Source organism: Colobus angolensis, unplaced genomic scaffold (genome assembly GCF_000951035.1).
Source record: "Colobus angolensis palliatus isolate OR3802 unplaced genomic scaffold, Cang.pa_1.0 Scaffold418, whole genome shotgun sequence".
Taxonomy (NCBI): domain Eukaryota; kingdom Metazoa; phylum Chordata; class Mammalia; order Primates; family Cercopithecidae; genus Colobus; species Colobus angolensis.
This window is the reverse complement of record NW_012117577.1, coordinates 102,866-124,534: the sequence shown is the minus strand read 5'-3', so window position 1 is coordinate 124,534 and position 21,669 is coordinate 102,866. Positions and strand designations below refer to the sequence as shown.

General features: G+C 33.9%; 1 protein-coding gene across 1 annotated transcript in view; it reads right to left on the bottom strand.

The window, feature by feature from the left end:
• The window catches only part of ASCC3 (activating signal cointegrator 1 complex subunit 3), a 367,201-nt gene that overhangs the window by 250,347 nt on the left and 95,185 nt on the right, over positions 1-21,669 (bottom strand). Inside the window, exons 8-9 of the mRNA XM_011956428.1 lie at positions 6,470-6,670; positions 5,878-6,018 (exon numbers count right to left, since the gene is read on the bottom strand). Of these exons, the coding sequence (XP_011811818.1) occupies positions 5,878-6,018; positions 6,470-6,670 (342 nt within the window). The remainder of the gene's footprint in view (positions 1-5,877; positions 6,019-6,469; positions 6,671-21,669) is intronic.

Sequence of the window (21,669 nt, the reverse complement as noted above, 5' to 3'; positions counted from 1 at the left end):
CAACAGACACATGAAAAAATGCTCATCATCACTGGCCATCAGAGAAATGCAAATCAAAACCACAATGAGATACCACCTCACACCAGTTAGAATGGCGATCATTAAAAAGTCAGGAAACAACAGGTGCTGGAGAGGATGCAGAGTAACAGGAACACTTTTACATTGTTGGTGGGACTTTAAAGTAGTTCTACCACTGTGGAAGACAGTGTGGCGATTCCTCAAGGATCTAGAACTAGAAATACCATTTGACCCAGCCATTCCATTAATGGGTATATACCTAAAGGATTATAAATCATGTTGCTATAAAGACATATGCACACGTACATTTATTGCGGCACTCTTCAGAATAGCAAAGACTTGGAACCAACCCAAATGTCCATCAGTGACAGATTGGATTAATAAAATGTGGCACATATACACCAAGGAATACTGTGCAGCCATAAAAAAGGATGAATTCACGCCCTTTGTAGGGACATGGATGCAGCTGGAAGCCATCATTCTCAGCAAACTACCACAGGAATAGAAAACCAAACACCGCATGTTCTCACTCATAGGTGGGAACTGAACAATGAGAACACTTGGACACCAGAAGGGGAACATCACACACCAGGGCCTGTTGTCGGGTAGCGGGAAGGGGGAGGGATAGCATTAGGAGATATACCTATTGTAAATGACGAGTTAATGGGTGCAGCACATCAACATGGCACATATATACATATGTAACAAACCTGCACGTTGTGCACATGTACCCTAGAACTTAAAGTATAATACAAAATAAATAAATAAATAATTTTTAAAAAATGTTAAAGCAATAAGCCCAATGCCAGGTTGAGAACTAAACAGTACATTTATGGGACATAAGAATATAATTTACAGATATTAAGATAAAACTGCAACCTGGGCATATATAATATCTGCCCCTATCTCCATCTACCCTTTATTCCCACCCTTATCCCATATATTGAAATAATCAATAGACTACATACCATAGGAAAAATCCCCTTGAAAGAAGAGTAGATTAGAGCAGTGTGACATCGAACACTGCCTGTGATCTGAGCTCATGCGTATTCACAGCACCACACCCTGTCAACCTCAATTACGGGAGCTTTGGTCTAGCAGAGTTGTACAAAGAAAATTCAGATTTGCCTTTGCAATTGCTTGGGCCTAAGAGATCTGAACAGACTCTCCCTCTATCCTCAACCAAAAAATAAACAAAAGCAAAACATGAAATATCCTATCTCAACTCCCAAAGGTACACAGATAAATGCCTCCCCATAAAAGGATGAGGACACAAATATAAAAGCAGAGAACAATTCCAGAACTCAGAGCAAATGCTTTGATTTAACACAAAGTTACTGCCAGGACAGGAGAAATCTTTTCTAAAATTTGTAACCAGTGTTTTCACTGATGTTCAAAGGAACACTGCTCAATGGAACCACTGAAAAGTACAGTGAATATTGTAAAATAGTAACTCTTCATCAAGGATACATTTAGAGGGAGAAGTTTGAAACCGATGGTAGATTTAGAATAATGGAAAATAATGTCGGAAAAGTAGATCAGTGTTTTAACCAATGACAAATTTACAGTGATTTTCAAAATTGCACAAAATTGCGTTTTAGCTGTACACCAGAAAGATATTTGTTGTCTATACTGTTTCTCCTAACAGTAAATCTTACAGGTATATAATTCTCTCTTGTAAAAGGAAATTTTACATTCAAACCTCAATAAAATCGTAACTGCTGCTATACCTGAAGGTCCCTAGTGAACCACAAAATACATCACATCTCATATTATACTTAATTTATACAAGATTCTTAACAAGCTAGGTAGTTGGACTTAATTCAATAAGCAATAAAGAACCAATGAAAGTTTATGAGCAAGAGAGTAATATGATCAGAATGGCATGGGAGAAAATTTGCAAATGAGATTAATTTGCCTTCCTATATTTAAAAGAAGATTAACAATACTGAGAAAGTTAGAAAAAAACACAAGGCAAATTTAAGATTATATTTAATTTAATCAATGCTGATTATTGGGAAACATCAAAAATAGATAACATGAATAATTAAGAAGCTATTAAAAAATTTCAAAATGAAAGTGAGAAAAGTAAGAAATTCAAACTCCACAAAAAAGTTGAATATATATGTACTCCCACATTCTTTACATTATTCTCTGGTTTGCTTTATCTATAGCCTCATCTCAAAAGCAGCAACAGCAGAACAGTTTTTAATCTGCAAGAATCTGTGAGAAGGGTAGGACAGGGTAAAAAGATTAAAAACTATATAGTTTCAATTCTACAAAAATTAGCAACTCCAGAATTAGAGCAAGCACAAAAGGTTCAATTAATAAACTATTTCTGAGGCCAAGCACCTAGTCCCTGCCCTTACACAGTCAAAAATTACTGACGAAGGATACAGAGTCTAGCAAAGTGCAAAAATGGGCAAATGGGTAAGAAATAGATGTTCATAAACCTTTTAAAAATATAAAATTCTGTAGGAGATCAGTCAGGGTGGTGGGAAAAATCAATAGAGAAAGATGGAAACCTTCTTGGAAGGCTGGGAGGTTTTGCAAAGCTTCGGGAGAAAATAAAAGCTGAAGGCGGCTAATTCTCTTACCCCGAAGCAGAGGGCAAAGGGTAGATAACAAGGGAATGTAAGGGAGTTCATCTAGATAAACTGGCTTACTTACGTCTCCGGAAACCAATCTTTGATCATTTGCACACAGGACCACTATCTACTTGGGGGATCGACAATGTTAATTACCCACAAATTGTGTTTGCTCCAAGTCTTTGTCATTAAATCTGTACTAAATAAATACAAACGTCCCCGGCTTATCGGGGCTTCACTCTCATTGGCAGAGCTGCACTCTCATCAGTGATGCTAAGCCATGCAGTCCCCTAGCCTCGGTCTCAGGCAAAATACCTGTGTCTGTGTACTTCTTACATCTGCCGCTCAGCCTGAGTCTACGGGACAGACTATGCATAAATCTAAGTAGATTTTTTTGGTTTTACTTTCTGCTCCTGTAAAACGGAGATACTACCCAACAGAGTTCTTGTGAAGACTCAGGGAAGTTGCACATATGCTTTAGCATAGTAACTGACTCATAAATTGAATTCAAATGTTACCTCCCTTGTCTTTCCATAAACATCCTTGCATTAGCATTAGTAACATACTTGGATACAGGACAAGAGCAATCAAAATTTTACTTGAGAGTGATCCAGGTTTTTAAAACTACATCAGGTCCAAAAGCATAGACTTTGTACACTAGGTATTATTTTATGAATATAAATGAATGGTGCTACAGGATTCAGGCAAGAAGAAGTAAATACAAGATTTGAACTGGGTTTTAAAGACTGGGCAAGATTTGAACAAACGTCAATAGATAAAGGAAGATACTAAGAAAAAGGAGAAAACACGTGAGGAAACTTACTAAAAAGCAACGTTCATTTAAGAAAATGTTGTTTGAGCAAGACTATTTTAGAAAAAACAAAAATGGCCTGACTATAGTTTACATTGGGAAGCATCTGGGAGATAAGGTTGAAAACCAGGCTGGATGTAGACAATAAAAATAATTCGATGTCATATATAAGGCACTTTGACGTATCACGGTAGTTTTCAAATTGTTTTGGCTTTGGGATTCCTTTGTAATCTTTAAAATAATTTAGGTCACAAAGAACTTTGTCTTTTTGAATATTTCTATTTATTTATTTATTGAGATGGAGTCTCACTCTGTCACCTAGTCCTCCCCCCTTCATGACCTAAACTAAGTCCAATTATCTCCCAAAGGCCTCACCTCCAAATACCATTACTTGTGGACTAGGGCTTTGACATATAAATGGTGTTTGGGGGTCGGGGAGATGGTATGTAGACATTCAGCCCATATGCGTGACCTTATTTGGAAAAAGGGTCTTTGCAGATGTAATTAAGGAAAGGTTGTTAAAATGAGATCATCTTGACTATGGTGGGCCCTAAATCCAATGACTAGTATCCTTAAAAAAGGGGAATAGGGGAAAAGACAAGCAGGGGAAAAGGTCACAAAGACGGAAGCAGAGCTTGGAGTGATGTATCTACAAACCAAAGAACGCCAAAAATTCCCAGCAGCCACCAGAAACCAGGAGGCATAGACCAGATATTGTCTCAAAGCCTCCAGAAGGAATCAACTCTGCTGACACCTTGATTTCAGACTTCTAAACTCCAGTACTGTGATAGAATTAAGACTGTTGTTTTAAGCCACTGTAAACCAAAGATAAAATTCTAAGCCCCCCAATCATCTGAATGGACCCCTCCTCTTAGCAAAGACATTCCAAAGTTAACCTGAAAAACTAGTTCAGGCCATAATGGGAAGTGAGAGCAGGACATGCCTCGTTATACTCTCCTTCATTTTGGAACTACTGATAGAATAGACTTTTTTAAGTCTGATAAGAAACATTTACAAACTATTCTCGCTGAATAGATAGGCCTCCTTTCTTTAGATAATAACTCTTTCAACCAATTGCCAATCAGAAAATCTTTACATCTACCTATGACCTGGAAGCCTCCACTTCAAATTGTCCTGCCTTTCCAGGCTAAACCCATGTACATCTTACATATTGATAGATGTCTCATGTTTCCCTAAAATATATAAAACCAAGCTGTACCCCAATCACATTGAGCACATGTCATCAGGACCTCCTGAGGTTGTCACTGGTGCATCCTCAACCTTGGCAAATAAACTTTCAAAATCAATTGAGACCTGTCTCAGATACTTTTGGTCTATACAACTGAGCTTATGGTATTTTGCTGTGGGGGCCCTAGGAAATTAATTCACACTCCAATCACATTTTAAATCAATATCCACCCACTGTTTTAGAAGTTCTATTATCTATTTTCCATATTTTCCATCAAACTATGAATTTTTCCATTAATATCTGGTCATCCACTATTTTATTTTTTACATTTTCTTTTTTTTTTTTTTTTTTTGAGATGGAGTCTCATTCTGTCGCCCAGGCTGGAGTGCAGTGGCGTGATCTCTGCTCACTGCAAGCTCTGCCTCCTGGGTTCATGACATTCTTCTGCCTCAGCCTCCTCAGTAGCTGGACTACAGGTGCCCACCACCATGCCCAGCTAATTTTTTGTATTTTTAGTAGAGATGGGGTTTCACCTTGTTAGCCGGGATGGTCTTGATCTCCTGACCTTGTGATCTGCCTGCCTCAGCCTCCCAAAGTGCTGGGATTACAGGCATGAGCCACCATGCCCAGCCTATTTTATTTTTAAAAAACACAATGAACTTCACCTAACTTACATATTGTTTTCAATAATAATCATCTAGTTGAAATGTAAATATTTTTTCTTACTTAATCATAAGATTCTTGAAGACAGAAACTGTATCTTAAGTGTCTTTACTGTCATGCATTCATTCATTTCTTCTAATGTAGTGCTATATACAGTGCATGATTTAATAATAATAACTTTGCATTTGATGAAATAATGAATGACCAAAAAGCTTTATTGTATGTTAAATCATTCTTATGGAATAGTTTGGAATACTAGTGCAATCATTTTAAGATCTACATATGTCCCTCCTCTTAAAATTAAACTCTGGTCTTATTTATATCCTCATCCCCTACTGTTTTAAAAGAATAGACTTACTGCCATTAGACTTGGAACCTAACAATATTCAAGATGCAGTAAGAATTACAGGAGTTAGAAGGGACACCAGAAAACAAAGTACCAGCAAAAACTCTTTGTAATACAGAGATAAGATGTGGTTACAAATAAAAGTTCATTATATTATGTTTGTATCACCTATTCTAGTTACTTAAGATATAGTCATTTAAAAATTTTGCAATTACCTAAAAAAGAATGGTATTAAACAAAAAAATCTAGGTAGACAACATACCTGAGTTCGTAAAATTTCACTTTTTGACAACTGCATGTCACCAGTCAATTCTTTCACAACGATGCCTAGTGGCTCTAGACGTCTGCTGAAGTAATTTGTCATTTCAGCTGCCAAGGCTTTCATTGGAGCAACATATACAATCTATACCAAAGGAACACTAGCTTGATTAATGAGCAAAAACCACCATGTCATTTGTCTTACTGTAGCCAATACAAGTCACAATTTATTGTGAAATATGATTGTAACTACTTCCAGTGAAAAATCTTAATAGTGATATATGAAAAGTCTTATCTTTGTGAGATAAGTGTGTAGCTGTTTAAAGAACAATAGAATTCATTTACACAGCTGCATCACTTTGAAAATTGGTTTGCTTTCAAAGCTAAATGTATTTTCACAGCTTCTTACATGGTAATAGAATTTTCATAACACAAATAAGAACTGCCTTAATAGTAATGAAGTAAGTCAAGCAGTATTACTTATCTGACTTTGAGTACAATATCTTTAAGAACTTTCAAATTTCATGTTATATATAACCACAAATTTATTTTATTCCTTACAATTTAAAAAGCTGTAGTCTGGTCTATTTAGTTACCTTAAATTCATTCTTTTTGATAACACCTTGTTGAAAATGTTGGCGAATTTCGTGCAAGACCGTAAGCATTGCAATGTTGGTTTTTCCAGCTCCTGTAGGGGCACAAATCAGCATGTTCTCATTGGTGTTGTAGGCAGTCTCAAACACTATTGACTGGATTCTATTGAGTCTCTTCATTCCTTTAAAAGCCAGCTGTCCAATCTAAAAAAAAACGGCATCATCCATTATAAATAGTAACAATGTGAAGGACCCATACAAATCATTATGTGCAAACATTTATTTCCTTTGTTTCTTAAAAAAAGACTAACTTGTAGTTTCACAAAGTGTCTTTTATTTAAACGGAGGTGTATGCAGTTGAGAATAACTGATAAATATTGTACAATTCAAATATACTTGAAATGGTAACTTGATAAATTTGAAAAATATGACTTTATACCTAAATTTTAGAATACAATTCTTAAGTAAAAAAGATGATAAATTAGTAATGTAAGAAAACAAAATTAAAGACAGGTATTTTTTGAGTTCATGTTCATTTACAAATTTCATCATGATGTTCTAATTTATCTAGTCTAGATTAAAGATGACTAATGAAACAGCAAACAAGATACTTCTTGAAGATATAAATCAATAGCAAATTCTATTTCATGTGTTTTTAAAAAAAACTTTAAAAAAAAAATGCAGCTGTAATAGTAGGAACAAAAGCCATAGACTACACTTACACAGAGTTTGCACTGCAACATGTGCAGGTGTAGAATCTTTGATATTATTTTGTTTAATCCTCAAAACAATTATTTGGTGTAGGTACTCTTATTATGTTCCTTTAATCAAAAAAGAAACTAAGACCCAGAGCAGTTAAATAATTTTTTCCTAAAATTTTCCTATATAAAAGTCTTATATGAAAACTAAAGGTCTAAGAGTAAACAAAACACTGGTTGAGATTACCTGCAGAAACTTGGAATGGCTATATTAATATCAGAAACAATAAATTTTGAAGCCAAGAATATTACCAGCAAAACAGAATGTCATTTTGTAATGACAAAGTAGTAAATTAATCAATATGATATAATAGTCCTAAACATTTGCATAACTAATAACAGATCTTCAAAATACATGAAGTAAAAACTGAAGACATGCAAAGGGAAATAGGCAAATCCACCATTATAGTCAAAGATTTCAATACCACTCTTCAAAATCTGTAGAACAAGGAGGCATGAAAATCAGCAAGGCTACCATAGACTTGAATGGCACTATAAACCAACTTGACCTGATTGACACTTATTCATCTAACAATAGTAGAACACACGTTCTCTTCCACTGTTCTTGGAACAGGTAAGTTATACTATATTCTTGGTCAAAAAACAAGTCTTAATAAATTGAAAAGGAAGACAGTCATGCAAAGCATATTCTCTGACTGCAATGGAATTAAATCAGGTACACTTATTAGAAAGATACTTGGAAAATATCTAAGTATTTGAAACAAAATAGCACATCTCCTTAAAGAGCACACTTCCTACCACTGATGAAAGAAGAAATCAAAACAATTTGTAAGTATTCTTAACTGAAGGGAAATAAAAATTTATTATGTCAAAATTTGTAAAGACTGCTAAAATAATACTTAGGGGAAATTTTGTAGCACTAACCACTATATTAAAAAAGAAGATACCACACTATCTCACTCATATGTGGAATCTGAAAACGTTCATATCATCGAAGTAGAGAGTATAATAGTGGTTACCAGAAGCTACAGAGGACGGGAGGAAGAAAAGTATGGGAAAAGGTTGGTCAATAAGTTCAAAGTTATAGTTAGACAGGAAGATTAAGTTCTGGTGTCTTATTACACAGAAACTATAGCAAATAATAATGTATATTTCAAGATAGCTAGAAGAAAGGACTTTGAATGTTATAATCACAAAGAAATAATAAACATTTAAAGTGATAGATAAGCTAATTACCCTGATTTGATCATTATGCACTATACACATGCATTAACACATCACATGGTACCTTTATTTATTATTTGTCAATTACAAATAAAACTTTTCAAAATAATCCATTAAAAAATAAAAAAAAGGTTTCAAAAGAATAACTTTATCTTCCAAAATAAAAAATTAGAAAAAGAAAAACAAAACCAAAGCAGAATAAAGGAAGTAATTACAAAGATCAATGAAACAAAAAACAGAAAAGGATGATTCTTTGAAATTAATAAAATTGATTAACCTCTGGACAGACTGATCAGGAAAAATAAGAGAAGATACTAATTATCAATACCAAGAATGAGAAAAGTGGCATCACTAGAGATAATATAGATATTAAAAGAATAGTAAGAAAATACAATGAACAACTACATGCCAGTAAATTTGAGAACTCAGATGAAATGGGCAACTTTCTTAACACAAATTGCCAAAGCTCACTCAAAAACAAATATACAACTTAACCCCATTATCTATTAAAGAAATTAAGAATGAGGTTAAAATTATTTACACACAAAAAAACAAAAAAACCTTGAGGGCCAGAGAGATTCTCGAATGAATTCCACCTAAAATATAAGATGGAAATAATATCAATTCTACATGGAGTTTTTAACTATTTCAAAAAAAAGTGTAATAAAAGGAATACTCCCCAAATCATTCTATGAAGCTATTACTGCCCCAATATAAAAGTCAGATGAAATAAAATCACAGACTAATACTCCTCAAAGCATAAATATAAAAATTATAAACAACATAATACATCACAGAAAAACTTCATGATCATCTTAATAAATGCACAAAAAGCTTTTTACAAAATCGAACATCCATTTATTATTATTTTTTGTCTTAATTTTAGCAAACCAGAAGTAGAGAAGAATCCCTCAACCCATTGAGGGCATCTACAAAAATGTTCCAGCTGTTCCCATCATATTAACAGGGTAAGACTGAATGCTTTCCTCTAAAACCAGGAATAAGAAGGCTGTTACGCTCACTCACCAATTAACATTGTATTGGAGGTTCTATCCACTTAACATTGTACTGGAGTGCAATCAGAAAAGGGGGGGGGGAGGAAGAAATAAAGTCATTAATATAAAAAAGGAAGAAAAAAATACCTGTATTTAGAGATGACCTGATTGTCTATGTAAGAAATCAGATGGAATTTACAAAAGAGTTCCTAAAGCTAATGTGTGGATTCAGGAAGGCTGGAGGATGCAAGACTAACAACTAAAAAATTACATTTCTATACACCAGCAATGAAATACCTGAAAGTAATTTTTTTAATCAGTAAAAATAGCACTCTGTTATGAATTTCTTAAGGATAAATATGAAAAGAGATGGGAAAGACCTGTATACTGAAAACTACACTATTTCGCTAAATGAAAGATAAAATTCTTAAGACGTCTTCCCCCCCACCCCCCAACTCATCTACAGATTGAATGCAATTTCAATCAAAATCCCACCAGGCTTTCCTATGGAAATTGACAAGCTGACTTTAAAATTCATATGGAAACACATATGACCTAGAAGGAACAAAACAAATTTGAAAAAGAATAACAATGTTGGGGAGCTAAAACTACCTGACGTCAAAAATTATTAAAACACTAGAGAAATCAAAACAGCATAGTATTTACATAAATACAAACAAATAAATCAAGGAACTGAATAGAAAACCCAGAAATAAATCCACACATATTTGGACAACTGATTTTTGACGAGAGCTGAAAGGCAATGTAGATGACAAAGGTCAGCATTTTCAATAAATGATGCTAGAACAAATGGGTATACACATGTTTAAAAAATGACTTGAATCCCCATACCTTGTGTCACATGCAAAAATTAACTCAAAACGAATCGATGACTAAAAGTAAAGCCTGAGAGTATAAAACATGTAGAAGAAAAGATGAAAGAAATTCTTTGTGGATCTGAGTTATGCCAAGATTTCTTAAGTAAAATAAAAATCTATAAACAAAACAGTAAATTTGACTTAAGCAAAATGGAAAACCTATTATCTTTAAGATACTGTTAAGAAAATAAAAAGAGAAGCCATAGAATGGGAGAAAAATCTTTGCAATACATATATCAGATAAAGTACTTATATGTAGAATATATTAAAAACTCAACACAACAATAAAGAAAATAAGCAATTTAATTTTAAGAGTAGGTAACGATGTGAAGAATCATTTCACCAAAGAAAATATATAGATGTCAAATAAGCACACATAAAAATGCTCAACATCATTAGTCATTAGGGAAATAAAAATTAAAATCACAATTATGCACCTATTAAAATGGCTAATATTTTAAAAATTGGCAAGATGTTTAATAATTTAAATATTTTTAATTGCAAGTACTGTTAAGGATGTAGAGAAAAAAGAATTCACACATACTGATAGTAGATAAACTAAATATACAATCACTTTAATAAAACAATCTAGCAAGTTTTTTTTTTTTTTTTTTTTTTGGAGACTGAGTCTTGCTCTGTTGCCCAGGCTGAGTTGCAGAGGCACGATCTCGGCTCACTGCAAGCTCTGCCTCCTGGGTTCACGCCATTCTCCTGCCTCAGCCTCCCAAGTAGCTGGGACTACAGGTGCCAGCCACCAAGCATGGCTAATTTTTTTTGTATTTTTAGTAGAGATGGGGTTTCACCATGCTAGCCAGGATGGTCTACATCTCCTGACCTCATGATCCACCTGCCTCAACTTCCCAAAGTGCTGGGATTATAGGCGTGAGCCACTGCACCCAGCCCAATCTAGCAAGTTTTTAAAAGTTAAACAAACATACAACTAAACTAAATGTACAATCACTTTAATAAAACAATCTAGCAAGTTTTTAAAAGTTAAACCTATACCTAACATACCACTTTGAGGTTCTACCCAAGAGAAAAAGAAGTATATGTACATACAAAAAGATGTATATGAATGTTCATAGCAGTTTTACCTGTAATAGCCTAAAACCATTCAAATGTCCATCAACAGATAAATGGATAAACAAAATGTTATATATTCATGCAATGGAATACTACACAGCATTGGCCGGGTGTAGTGGCTCACGCCTGTCATCCCAGCACTTTGGGAGGCCAAGGCGGGTGAATCACGAGGTCAGGAGATTGAGACCATCCTGGCTAACACAGTGAAACCCCATCTCTACTAAAAAAAAATACAAAAAATTAGCTGGGCGTGGTGGCAGGTGCCTGTAGTCCCAGCTACTCAGGAGGCTGAGGCAGGAGAATGGCGTGAACCTGGGAGAAGGAGCTTGCAGCGAGCTGGGATCCTGCCACTGCACTCCAGCCTGGGCGACACAGCGAGAGAGTGAGACTCCGTCTCAAAACAAACCAAAACAAAAAGAGATCATAGTAGTATCTCTTAGGCCTAGGCAGGCCAATTAAACATCTGAGAGTACCACTGATACTTTCTTCATCAATTTCTCCTGATCACTTAGCCTCGGAAGGACAGTACAGCACATTTTTCAGGATACTGGGCTTACAGTCAGAGACCCAAGTTAAAATACTCACTTTGCCACTATTTGCAATATAACTTTTAAGAAACTTAAGATCTCTAAATTATATTTTCTCATCTGCAAGGTAATATTGCAAGTACGACCTGCAGGTAACTTAAGATCTCTAAATTCAATTTCCTCATCTGCAAGGTAATATTGCAAGGTAAAGGTGTTATCTTTATAATACAAGGAAGTTACAAAAATTAATTTAAAAACAGCTAACAATTATGGAGGGCTCACTATGGGCTAAGCACAGGAGTCCTTGACATAAAATATCCTAATTATTTCTATAGCCATGCCAGAATATTTTATAGATGAGGAAACTGAAACTTGAAAAAGCTTGTTTCAGTTCACACAGCTATAAATGGTAAAGCTAGTATTTGAAGTCATATAGTATAACTTCAAAACCAGTCTTTAATTAGATAATATATATAAATCATATACTATAAACCATACACAGAGATGGTACTTGTTAAATATGTTGAAATAAATTAATGGTAGCCATTATCATTACTGTCATATGTCATTTCATTTTTATATAAGGTTTACTAAAATAGTGCTACGAAAGAATGCAGCAATTTCCAGTTTTTATAGACTTATGACAAGAAACAGAGTATACTATTCATAAACTACAACTCTGATCATGTCACATTCCAGCTTACAAAATGTTCCAAGACTTCTCATTGACTCTTCATTACCATTCAAGTTTAAGCTCAAAAGCAATCTCTGGTTCTCTCCAATTCCCTAAACAATTGTTATCTTTATTTCTTTACGCTTCACCATATTTTAGAAGATTTAAGGAACTACTATAGCTTCTCTCGACAACTAGACACTCAGACAATCCTCTTTATATATTATTATCATGACCCGTAACCACAAATATTGAAATGAGTCCTTTATATGTATTTCGGACCCATTGGATTGAAACTAAGGGTTCTGTTTTTTATTACTCTTTGTATTACCCCAGTACCTAATCAATTGCCAGGAACATAATAGGCTGCTAAATAAATTTTTATTGAATGATTTTATGCTGGCTACTTGCAAAAAGAACTACAATTAAATGAGGGGAAAAGTTTAAAGTATACACTGCATACATAATATCCTCCAAAGAAATACTAAATTGAATCTAACCAAAATATGTAGCAGTTTAGCAAAAGCCCTATAATCAACTTTCAGTAAAAAACTTATTTCTTTGTTTTTCAAGGTTATAGTTCAAGAAATAAATAAAGTATCAGAAGAATATACTAAGAAACAAAACCTATTACATATATAGAGGTTTATAACATTCTAATCAATTCAACAATCATTTACTGATTGTTATTATACTAAGGAGTTCTGTCAATACAAATATTTGTTTTCATAACAAAAGTTAGACAACATTTAAAATGATCCTTAAAATTGACTAGTTTCTGGGTTTTGTTGATGATTTTTGAGACAGCATCTTGCTCTGTTGCCCAGGCTGAAGTGCAGTGGAGCAATCATAGCTCACCGCAACCTCAAACTTCTGTAGACAAGTGATCCTCCTGCCTCAACCTTCTGAGTACCTGGGACTACAAGTGCATGTTACCACACTCAAGTAACTTCCTTTTTTTTTTTTTGCAGCTGGAGTGCAATGACGCTATCTCAGCTTACTGCAACCTCCGCCTCCCGGGTTCAAGCAATTCTCCTGGCTTAGCCTCCTCAGTAGCTGGGACTACAGGCGCCTAACACCAAGCCTGGCTAATTCTTTGTATTTTTACAAGAGACAGGGTTTCACCATATTAGCCAGGATGGTCTCGATCTCCTGACCTCGTGATCCACTCAGCACAGCCTCCCAAAGTGCTGGGATTACAGGCATAAGCAACTGTGCCCAGCCCTAACTTTCTTATTTTTAGTAGAGACAAGGTCTTGCTGGTCTTGCTCAGACTGGTTTTTGAACTCCTGGGCTCAAGTTATCCTCCCACCTCAGCCTCCCAAAGCATTGGGATTACAGTTGTGAGCTACCACACCTGGCCCTAGCTTGTCGTTTAAAGGAAGAAAAAGGCATGTTTAAGATTAGATTAAATCACTAAGGTTTCTATAATAAGGATATGAACTACATGCTGAGGTATGTGAGGGAGAGGCAGTCACTAAGCATGCCATATCAGGTACAAGAAACAGGATATTAGAAAAACACTTAGGGCTAGTGAAAAGCAGTAGCAAAGATGATGAAGATGGAAAAGTAGGCCAAGAGCAGACTACAAAAAGCCACATATGCCACACTGAAGGAGCTGACCTTTTCTTCACTCATTTACCAAGTTACTAAATGAGCACCAAATTATTGAATGAAATAGCCAGGGACTTTTTCAGCTACTAGGGATGTAACTGTGAACAAAAGTGACACAGTTACTATTAAAGGTCTCTTTTAAGCAAGGAAGCAGCGTATTATATTTTCTATTTGGAATATAATAAAAAAAAATTAAAACCATAGCAATAATAAATTTCTCAGAACAAGAAGGCTTATATTTAAATTATGAAAGAAAAATTCAATATGAAGAAAAGACATTATAAAGACTCCTCTGGAAACATCTCTAAAAGGTTATTTTAGAGACTACATGAAGAAATTATCAGAGGGAACTGAGACCTAGAGAGGTTAAATAACTTACCCAAGTGCACACTGCTAATAAATTTGGCTGAGACAGGACCTAAACTCATTTGTCCTAGCTCAAATACAAATTACCATCCAACTTACTGTTTAAAATAATATGATGATTTATCTTGCTGGTTAAGTATTCTCTACATTTATTTCAAAATAAACATTTCAAAAAAGTCCTTATAATATTCTTGCATATATATACATCACTATATATATGCATATATAGTGATGTATATATATGCAAGAATATTTATAGTATATATACACTATATACTATATATGCATATATATAGTGATGTATATATATGCAAGAATATATATAATATTCTTATGTTCTTATAAGAATATTATAAGAACACACTGAATAGAAACAGCAAATTAAAAAGGAAAAACCCTCCAAAGTTACAAACATATTTAAAACAGCCCATGTTTTGTACCATTCCCTATAAAGTTTCTTTTTATTTTTCATTTCAAATTAAGGAAAATGAATGAAATAATTTTCACCAATAAACTTGTTGGTAAAAATAAAAGGAATGTGCACACACAGCAACTGTGATGGCAGTAAAAAAAAAATCACTAGAGGGCTCAGTATACTTGATATTGTGAACTGTGGTTTAAGCTACTGGCACATGAAATAATTGATGTCCATTATGCATAGATTTCTTATATTTGAATGATATTCAAATTATATTCAAAAATGCTTTAAGTTAAGAAAACAAATGATTACAGAAGAAGAAGAATGTGGGTTATATCAAAACTTTATTTTACTCAACTTTAGAACTACATGCTAATAATGTTTGTTTTATTTATATTTCCTGCATACACAATACCTAATGAAATGCAGCTAATCTTTGCTTCCAAATATTTGACGTTCTTCTAACTTAAAACATTTCATATTGATTTTATATATTAATGAATACATAAAGTTAAACTGAAATTATTCCTTAGCAAATCAGCATTTGCTTTTAAACAGAAAACTGAGAGTCTCATGATCATTTATCTTAAGTGCTTTATATTTAATCCAGATAGTCGTTCTAAATATATATCATTTTCCTTTTTAATTGGTTCTAACTACTAAGCATTTTCAAAACATACCATAATTAGCAGACCAGAAACATTTTAAGTGTTACAGGCTTCATCCTACATCCCACTTGTCTATACATATTTGGGACTCACCAGACTACTGATCTTACAAGTATACACCAGACTACTGATTTTAACATACACTTGTCTGACATATTTGCGACTCACTAGACTACTGAAATAAGATGACTCATTTATGAAATTCCATAGAAGGTGTAGGTTTTGGATATCTATTTATCAAATACTGGTAACACAGGCTACTCATGAGTGCACACTCTATTTTTAAAAATAAACTGGGCGTATATACCCAAAGGATTATAAATCATGCTGCTATAAAGACACATGCACACATATGTTTATTGCGGCACTATTCACAATAGCAAAGACTTGGAACCAACCCAAATGTCCATCAGTGACAGACTGGATTAAGAAAATGTGGCACAGATACACTACGGAATACTATGTAGCCATAAAAACGGATGAGTTTGTGTCCTTTATAGGGACATGGATGCAGCTGGAAACCATCATTCTCCACACACTATCTCAAGAACAGAAAACCAAACAGCACATGTTCTCATTCATAGGTGGGAATTGAATAATGAGATCACTTGGACTCTGGAAGGGGAACATCACACATCGGGGCCTATTATGGGGAGGGGGGAGAGGGGGAGGGATGGCATTGGGAGTTATACCTGATGTAAATGACGAGTTGATGGGTGCTGACAAGTTGATGGGTGCAGCACACCAACATGGCACAGGTATGCATATGTAACAAACCTGCACGTTGTACACATGTACCCTAGAACTTAAAGTATAATAATTAAAAAAAAAAAAAAAACTGGATGATACTATTTAGCTGGAAGAACAAAAATATACAGTAAACATACCTCATTGTTTATAATAATAATATGTATTTATTTTGTCAGTTAATTAAAAAGCATTAACTAGGCATCTAAGATGAACCCAGGAACATGCTGTCCCTCCTAAACTAGTGTAAACATCATAAGCTTAAGATATTCAAACAATAGATATTAAAATTGCAGCATATATTTATCATAAATCATATAGATACCAAGGGCATACATTACATAATTTTCACAGCTTTTCTCTGGCTCCCTATAGGATGTGGCTTAGGCTCAAAATTTCAGAATCAGAGATGACAGCCACTCCACACACTCAGTCCAAGTTTTATATGCTGGAATCGCACCACTCTAACATTCCTCACAAACCTGGCTCCATGCCATAATCTATGTAAAAGTCACGAGGTTAAAAATCAATTTACATGAATACCTTATTTAACATACTTGAGTATTCACTAGACGATCAGATGATTTTCTTTTAGATAACTGGATAAATTTTTTCATTTAAAGGTCTTCAAGTACTGACTACTTTATATGTGTGTGTATGTGTGAATGTATAAAACTATTTTCGATAATTACTCTAAAATAGATGACTTTGGGCTTTCCTAACAGGATACATTTTCAAAAACCTCTGATCTTTCATTAATAGCTGGAATCACTCATTTATTTGGCAAATAGTTCTTGAATATCTCCTCTACGTGGCATAAACTGTTCAAACACTCAATAAGGTAGACAAAGTCTCTGCTGTCATGTAGCTTACTTATGTTCTAATTAGGGTGGGAGACAAAAAAATCAACATGTTTACTAATTTAAAAATTGTTTCATATGCTCATATGAATACATTTTCACAGATGGTGTAATGGAGAGTGAGACATAACAGCCACCTTAAATTAGGTTTCTAGAAAGGTGCCTCAAGAGAGGTGATCTGAGTTGAGAATAAAATGACAAGAACCAGGCCACGAAAAAATTTGCTATCTCAGCACATTCTAGGCAAAATAAAGATCTAGAAGTAGACCACTAAATCAGGACTAACTTAAAATTTTAAGGAACTGTACAGAGATTAGAATGGCTAAGTGGTCACACATGAGATGAGAAAGAAAGATAGGAAATGTAGGTAGGTCATAGCAAAGATCTTGGATTTTTATTCTCAACACAATTAAAATCTCTGCAGATTTTTAAATAGAAGAATAATATAATATGATTTGTAATGTTTAAAGCTGTCTCTGGCTACCATGTGGAAAAAAGACTGAGAAGTAACATAAAACTATGGCAGTAATACAAGTGGAAAGTGATGTTGGTTTATACTGGAGTGTCAGCAGAAAAATGGAGAGAAGTTCCTGAACCCAGGCTATCTCTTCAAGGTACAGTCAATGGATCTGATGACGACTTAAATGTAAGATGGTGTGGAAAGAAAAGAGATAAATCAAAGATGACTTTTTGCTTGAGTGAAAAATAGTTTTTAGGATATGAGGAAGATTAAGATGACAGACTGAGACAGAAAAATAAACACTCCATTTGAAGTACCTATTATACATCTAAGTAGAGATTTCAAATAGGCAATTACAACAGAATTTGAAAGTCATGGAAAGGTCAAGGATTTTTAAAAATTAATTTTCAGAAAGGTACAGTGATTCTTCCAAAATTACATAGTAGCAGCAGATTCAAACTTCAAAAGTTTACAGTGTAGTAACCTTTCTAAATTCTGTCTAAAATTAGAAGCTAACAGACACTAGGTAAAGGTTTAGTGGATTCTTTGAGGAATAAAGTATATAAGGTTTTATATAATAACACTACACCTCTATTTTAGTTAGAAATCTTCTTGTTCTCAATTAGGGTTTATCAACTATATTTGTGGTCAATGGAATTTTATAATATACTACTTAGACTAGATAAGCATTGTTATAAGTAACTAGTCACAAGATTAAACAGCAATCATCTTAATAAAAAATACTTTCGATAGTTAACAACAATAAACAAATTTTATTATTGAAAGGCTATGTGACATACAACAATGCAGATTTTTTAATATTTAAAATCTGCTCATGCAACAGCCTCTGAAAATTGAATAGCCTGGTTTTCCAAATGTAATCTAAGTCTTGCTTAGGAAGAGTAAACCATATCCAATCTAATGTCATAGATCTCACATATTTGAGAAACGTTTAGCTATTCAATAAATATGAAATTGAACTAAAAGTTAAGTTTAATATATTCTGATTATTTTACTTCAACAATTCATAAGATTACTTGGGCAAAAGAATCATACACATTTTACCACATTAACATAAATATATAATTAGTAACTATGTAGATAAAAATCTTTAAGATAATTTTAAAAGATCAACATAAAAGATGAAGATTGCAAGGTATACAGCTATAATAAGCTTTCAGCTTTCCTAATTACCAAGTTATTTCTCAAATTAGAGGAACAGTTAAGTAAATTATGATATACCTATTCAATGAAATATTATGCATTCATTAAAATAGTAATCAAGGAGAATATGAAGCAACAGGATAAAAAATCCTAAATACATTAAGTGAAAAAAATACAAAATTATATTTTATTTTATTTTTTGAGATGGAGTCTCGTTATGTTGCTGAAGTTGGTCTCAAACTCCTAGGCTTATGTGATCCCCCTGCCTCAGCCTCCCAAATTGCTGGGATTCCCGTCATGTGCCAGCATGCCTGACTCCAAAATTATATTTATACTATGCTTACAACCATATTTTAAAAGACCACATTAAAAAGCTGGAAGAAGATACTCTGCTGGCTCCAATCCTCTATTGTTACTATGGAGTCCCCTTTTCATCTTTCTGAGGATGAACCTAATTTATTGGTGAAGAAGTTTTCGGATAATAAAAACTGCTTCATATTTTACATGAGTGAGCCACCTTTTGCCCTGTAATTCTCATCCTTTTTAACTTTCAGGGGACCTCTCAGTAATAGATTCAGATAAACAAATGTAGAAAGTTCAGGACCTCCATTTAGGCCTTAGAGACCATGGGACAGGTAGGTTTAGGGACATGTTAATTTCAGGTAAACTATGTTAACATACTAGGGCTAGTATCTTTATCTGACCAGTTTGTTTCTGCATGCATTTGGTTGTAAATAAATAACTTAGAAATCAAAGCTTAGACCATAATCTTTCATACTCTACTCAGAATAGAAGACAAAACATCAGCTACCCTAGTCACAGAGAAATCTTAAAGGTGGGGACTACACATTAAGAAACAAACAAATTAATCCTACAAATTGAAAATAAACAACTGAAAAATATTTTAAAACATTTTAAATATTCCTAGTCTAATTCATCACTGTCCAATAGAAGTACATTAAAAGCCAATATATACTTATATTTTCTAGCAGAAACATTAAAAAAACACAAAAACAGTGAAATTAATTTTATAATGTATTTTATTTAACTCAATGTATCTAAAATATCATCTTAACATGAAATTGTAAAATTAGTGTATGTTACACTTAAAGCACATTGTAATCTAGACTAGCCACATTTCAATTGCTAAACACTCACATGTGGTTAATGGCTACTATATCAAACAGTGCAGCTCTGGAGAGTGCCCAGCTAACTTATATAATACTTATAAATTGATAAATATACTGTCCTAACACAGCAGCTTGCATTCAGGGAAAATCTCTTAGGGAAACATTCAAAAATCCTTAAGGTAGTCTAAAAGACCCTGCCATAATATGAAGTTCATAAAATTCAGATAAATTATATTGCCAGCTACAGTGACTCACGCCAGCAATCTCACAACTTGGGAGGCTGAAATGAAAGGATTGCTTGAGGCCAGCAGTTCGAGGCTGCAGTGAGCCATGATCATGCCACCACACTCTAGGCTGGGTGACAAGGCAAGATCCTGACTTAAAAAGAAAACAAAAAACTACACATTGAGGAGTCTTTAGGAAAGAGAAAGTACATTAGTCTTTTTCTTAATGTCTTATTCTCTATAGTTATCCTTGGTAAGCATAAAAAGAAGAAAACAAGTAACCATTTGTTGAATGTGTTAAACAATGGAATTAATGTTCTTTTCCAAAATTGACAATCACTCATACTTATTTCTATATTCCAACCCAAGGTCTAAAACAGTAAGGTTGAAATGTCAACCACATATTACATTAGTGACAAATACTTGACAAATACCTCACCTATCAAATGAAATCACTTGTATTCCCTAAAGTACTAAATGATAAATATAAGAAATATTTTCCTTTAGAATATAAGACTACTATGAGGCATAAATTATGTTTTTCAACTTTTGTCTCTCTAATTCCTAGCACAGTAAATGGTGTAAAGCAAATACTCAGTGGTGGCGTCTTTTTTTTTCTGTGCTTGCTTCAGCTGAGTCATTCTGATTAAATTATAATTATCAACTATGAACTGCATTGTTGATGAATGTTTATAAATCAACTAATAGTTAAGATGCTCCATGTTAAGAATAAATTGTTCTACTCACATTATTTATTAAGTTCCACAAGTGTTTTTTTAAATCATATATTATAAATATTAGTCAAATAATTTTTTTCTATATTCATTCACTGCAGTTGCCAGTAAAACACCAAGTTAGCTTGGATTGCAACCGCTCCTGGTACACTTGTTTTTTTGTTGTTGTTTTTTGAGAAAGAGTTTGTTCTCTTGTTCTCTTGCCCAGGCTGGAGTGCAGTAGTGTGATCTCGGCTCACTGCAACCTCCGCCTCCGGGGTTCAAGCGATTTTCCTGCCTCAACCTCCCAAGTAGCTGGGACTACAGGCATGTGCCACCACACCTAATTTTTAAAAATTTATTTTTATTTTTATTTTTTTTAGTACAGACAGGGTTTCACTGTGTTAGCCAGGAAGGTCTTAATCTCCTGACCTCGTGATGCGCATGTCTCAGCCTCCCAAAGTGCTAGGATTACTGGCATATACCACCGCACCTGGCCGGTACATTTGTTCTTAAAACCAAAACAGGTAGTTTCAAAACATACTTTTAATGTATTTTTTAATCTTCCTGACACAAAGCACTAAAAACTCTAAACATAACCAGACATTTAGCATATCACAGAATCTCCCACATTAAGAATACATACAAATTATGTATTATGTTAGAAATATGTAACATTCTATCTTATATAATCCCTAAGAAACTGACTGGTTTATACCCAATCCCTATTTACATATCTA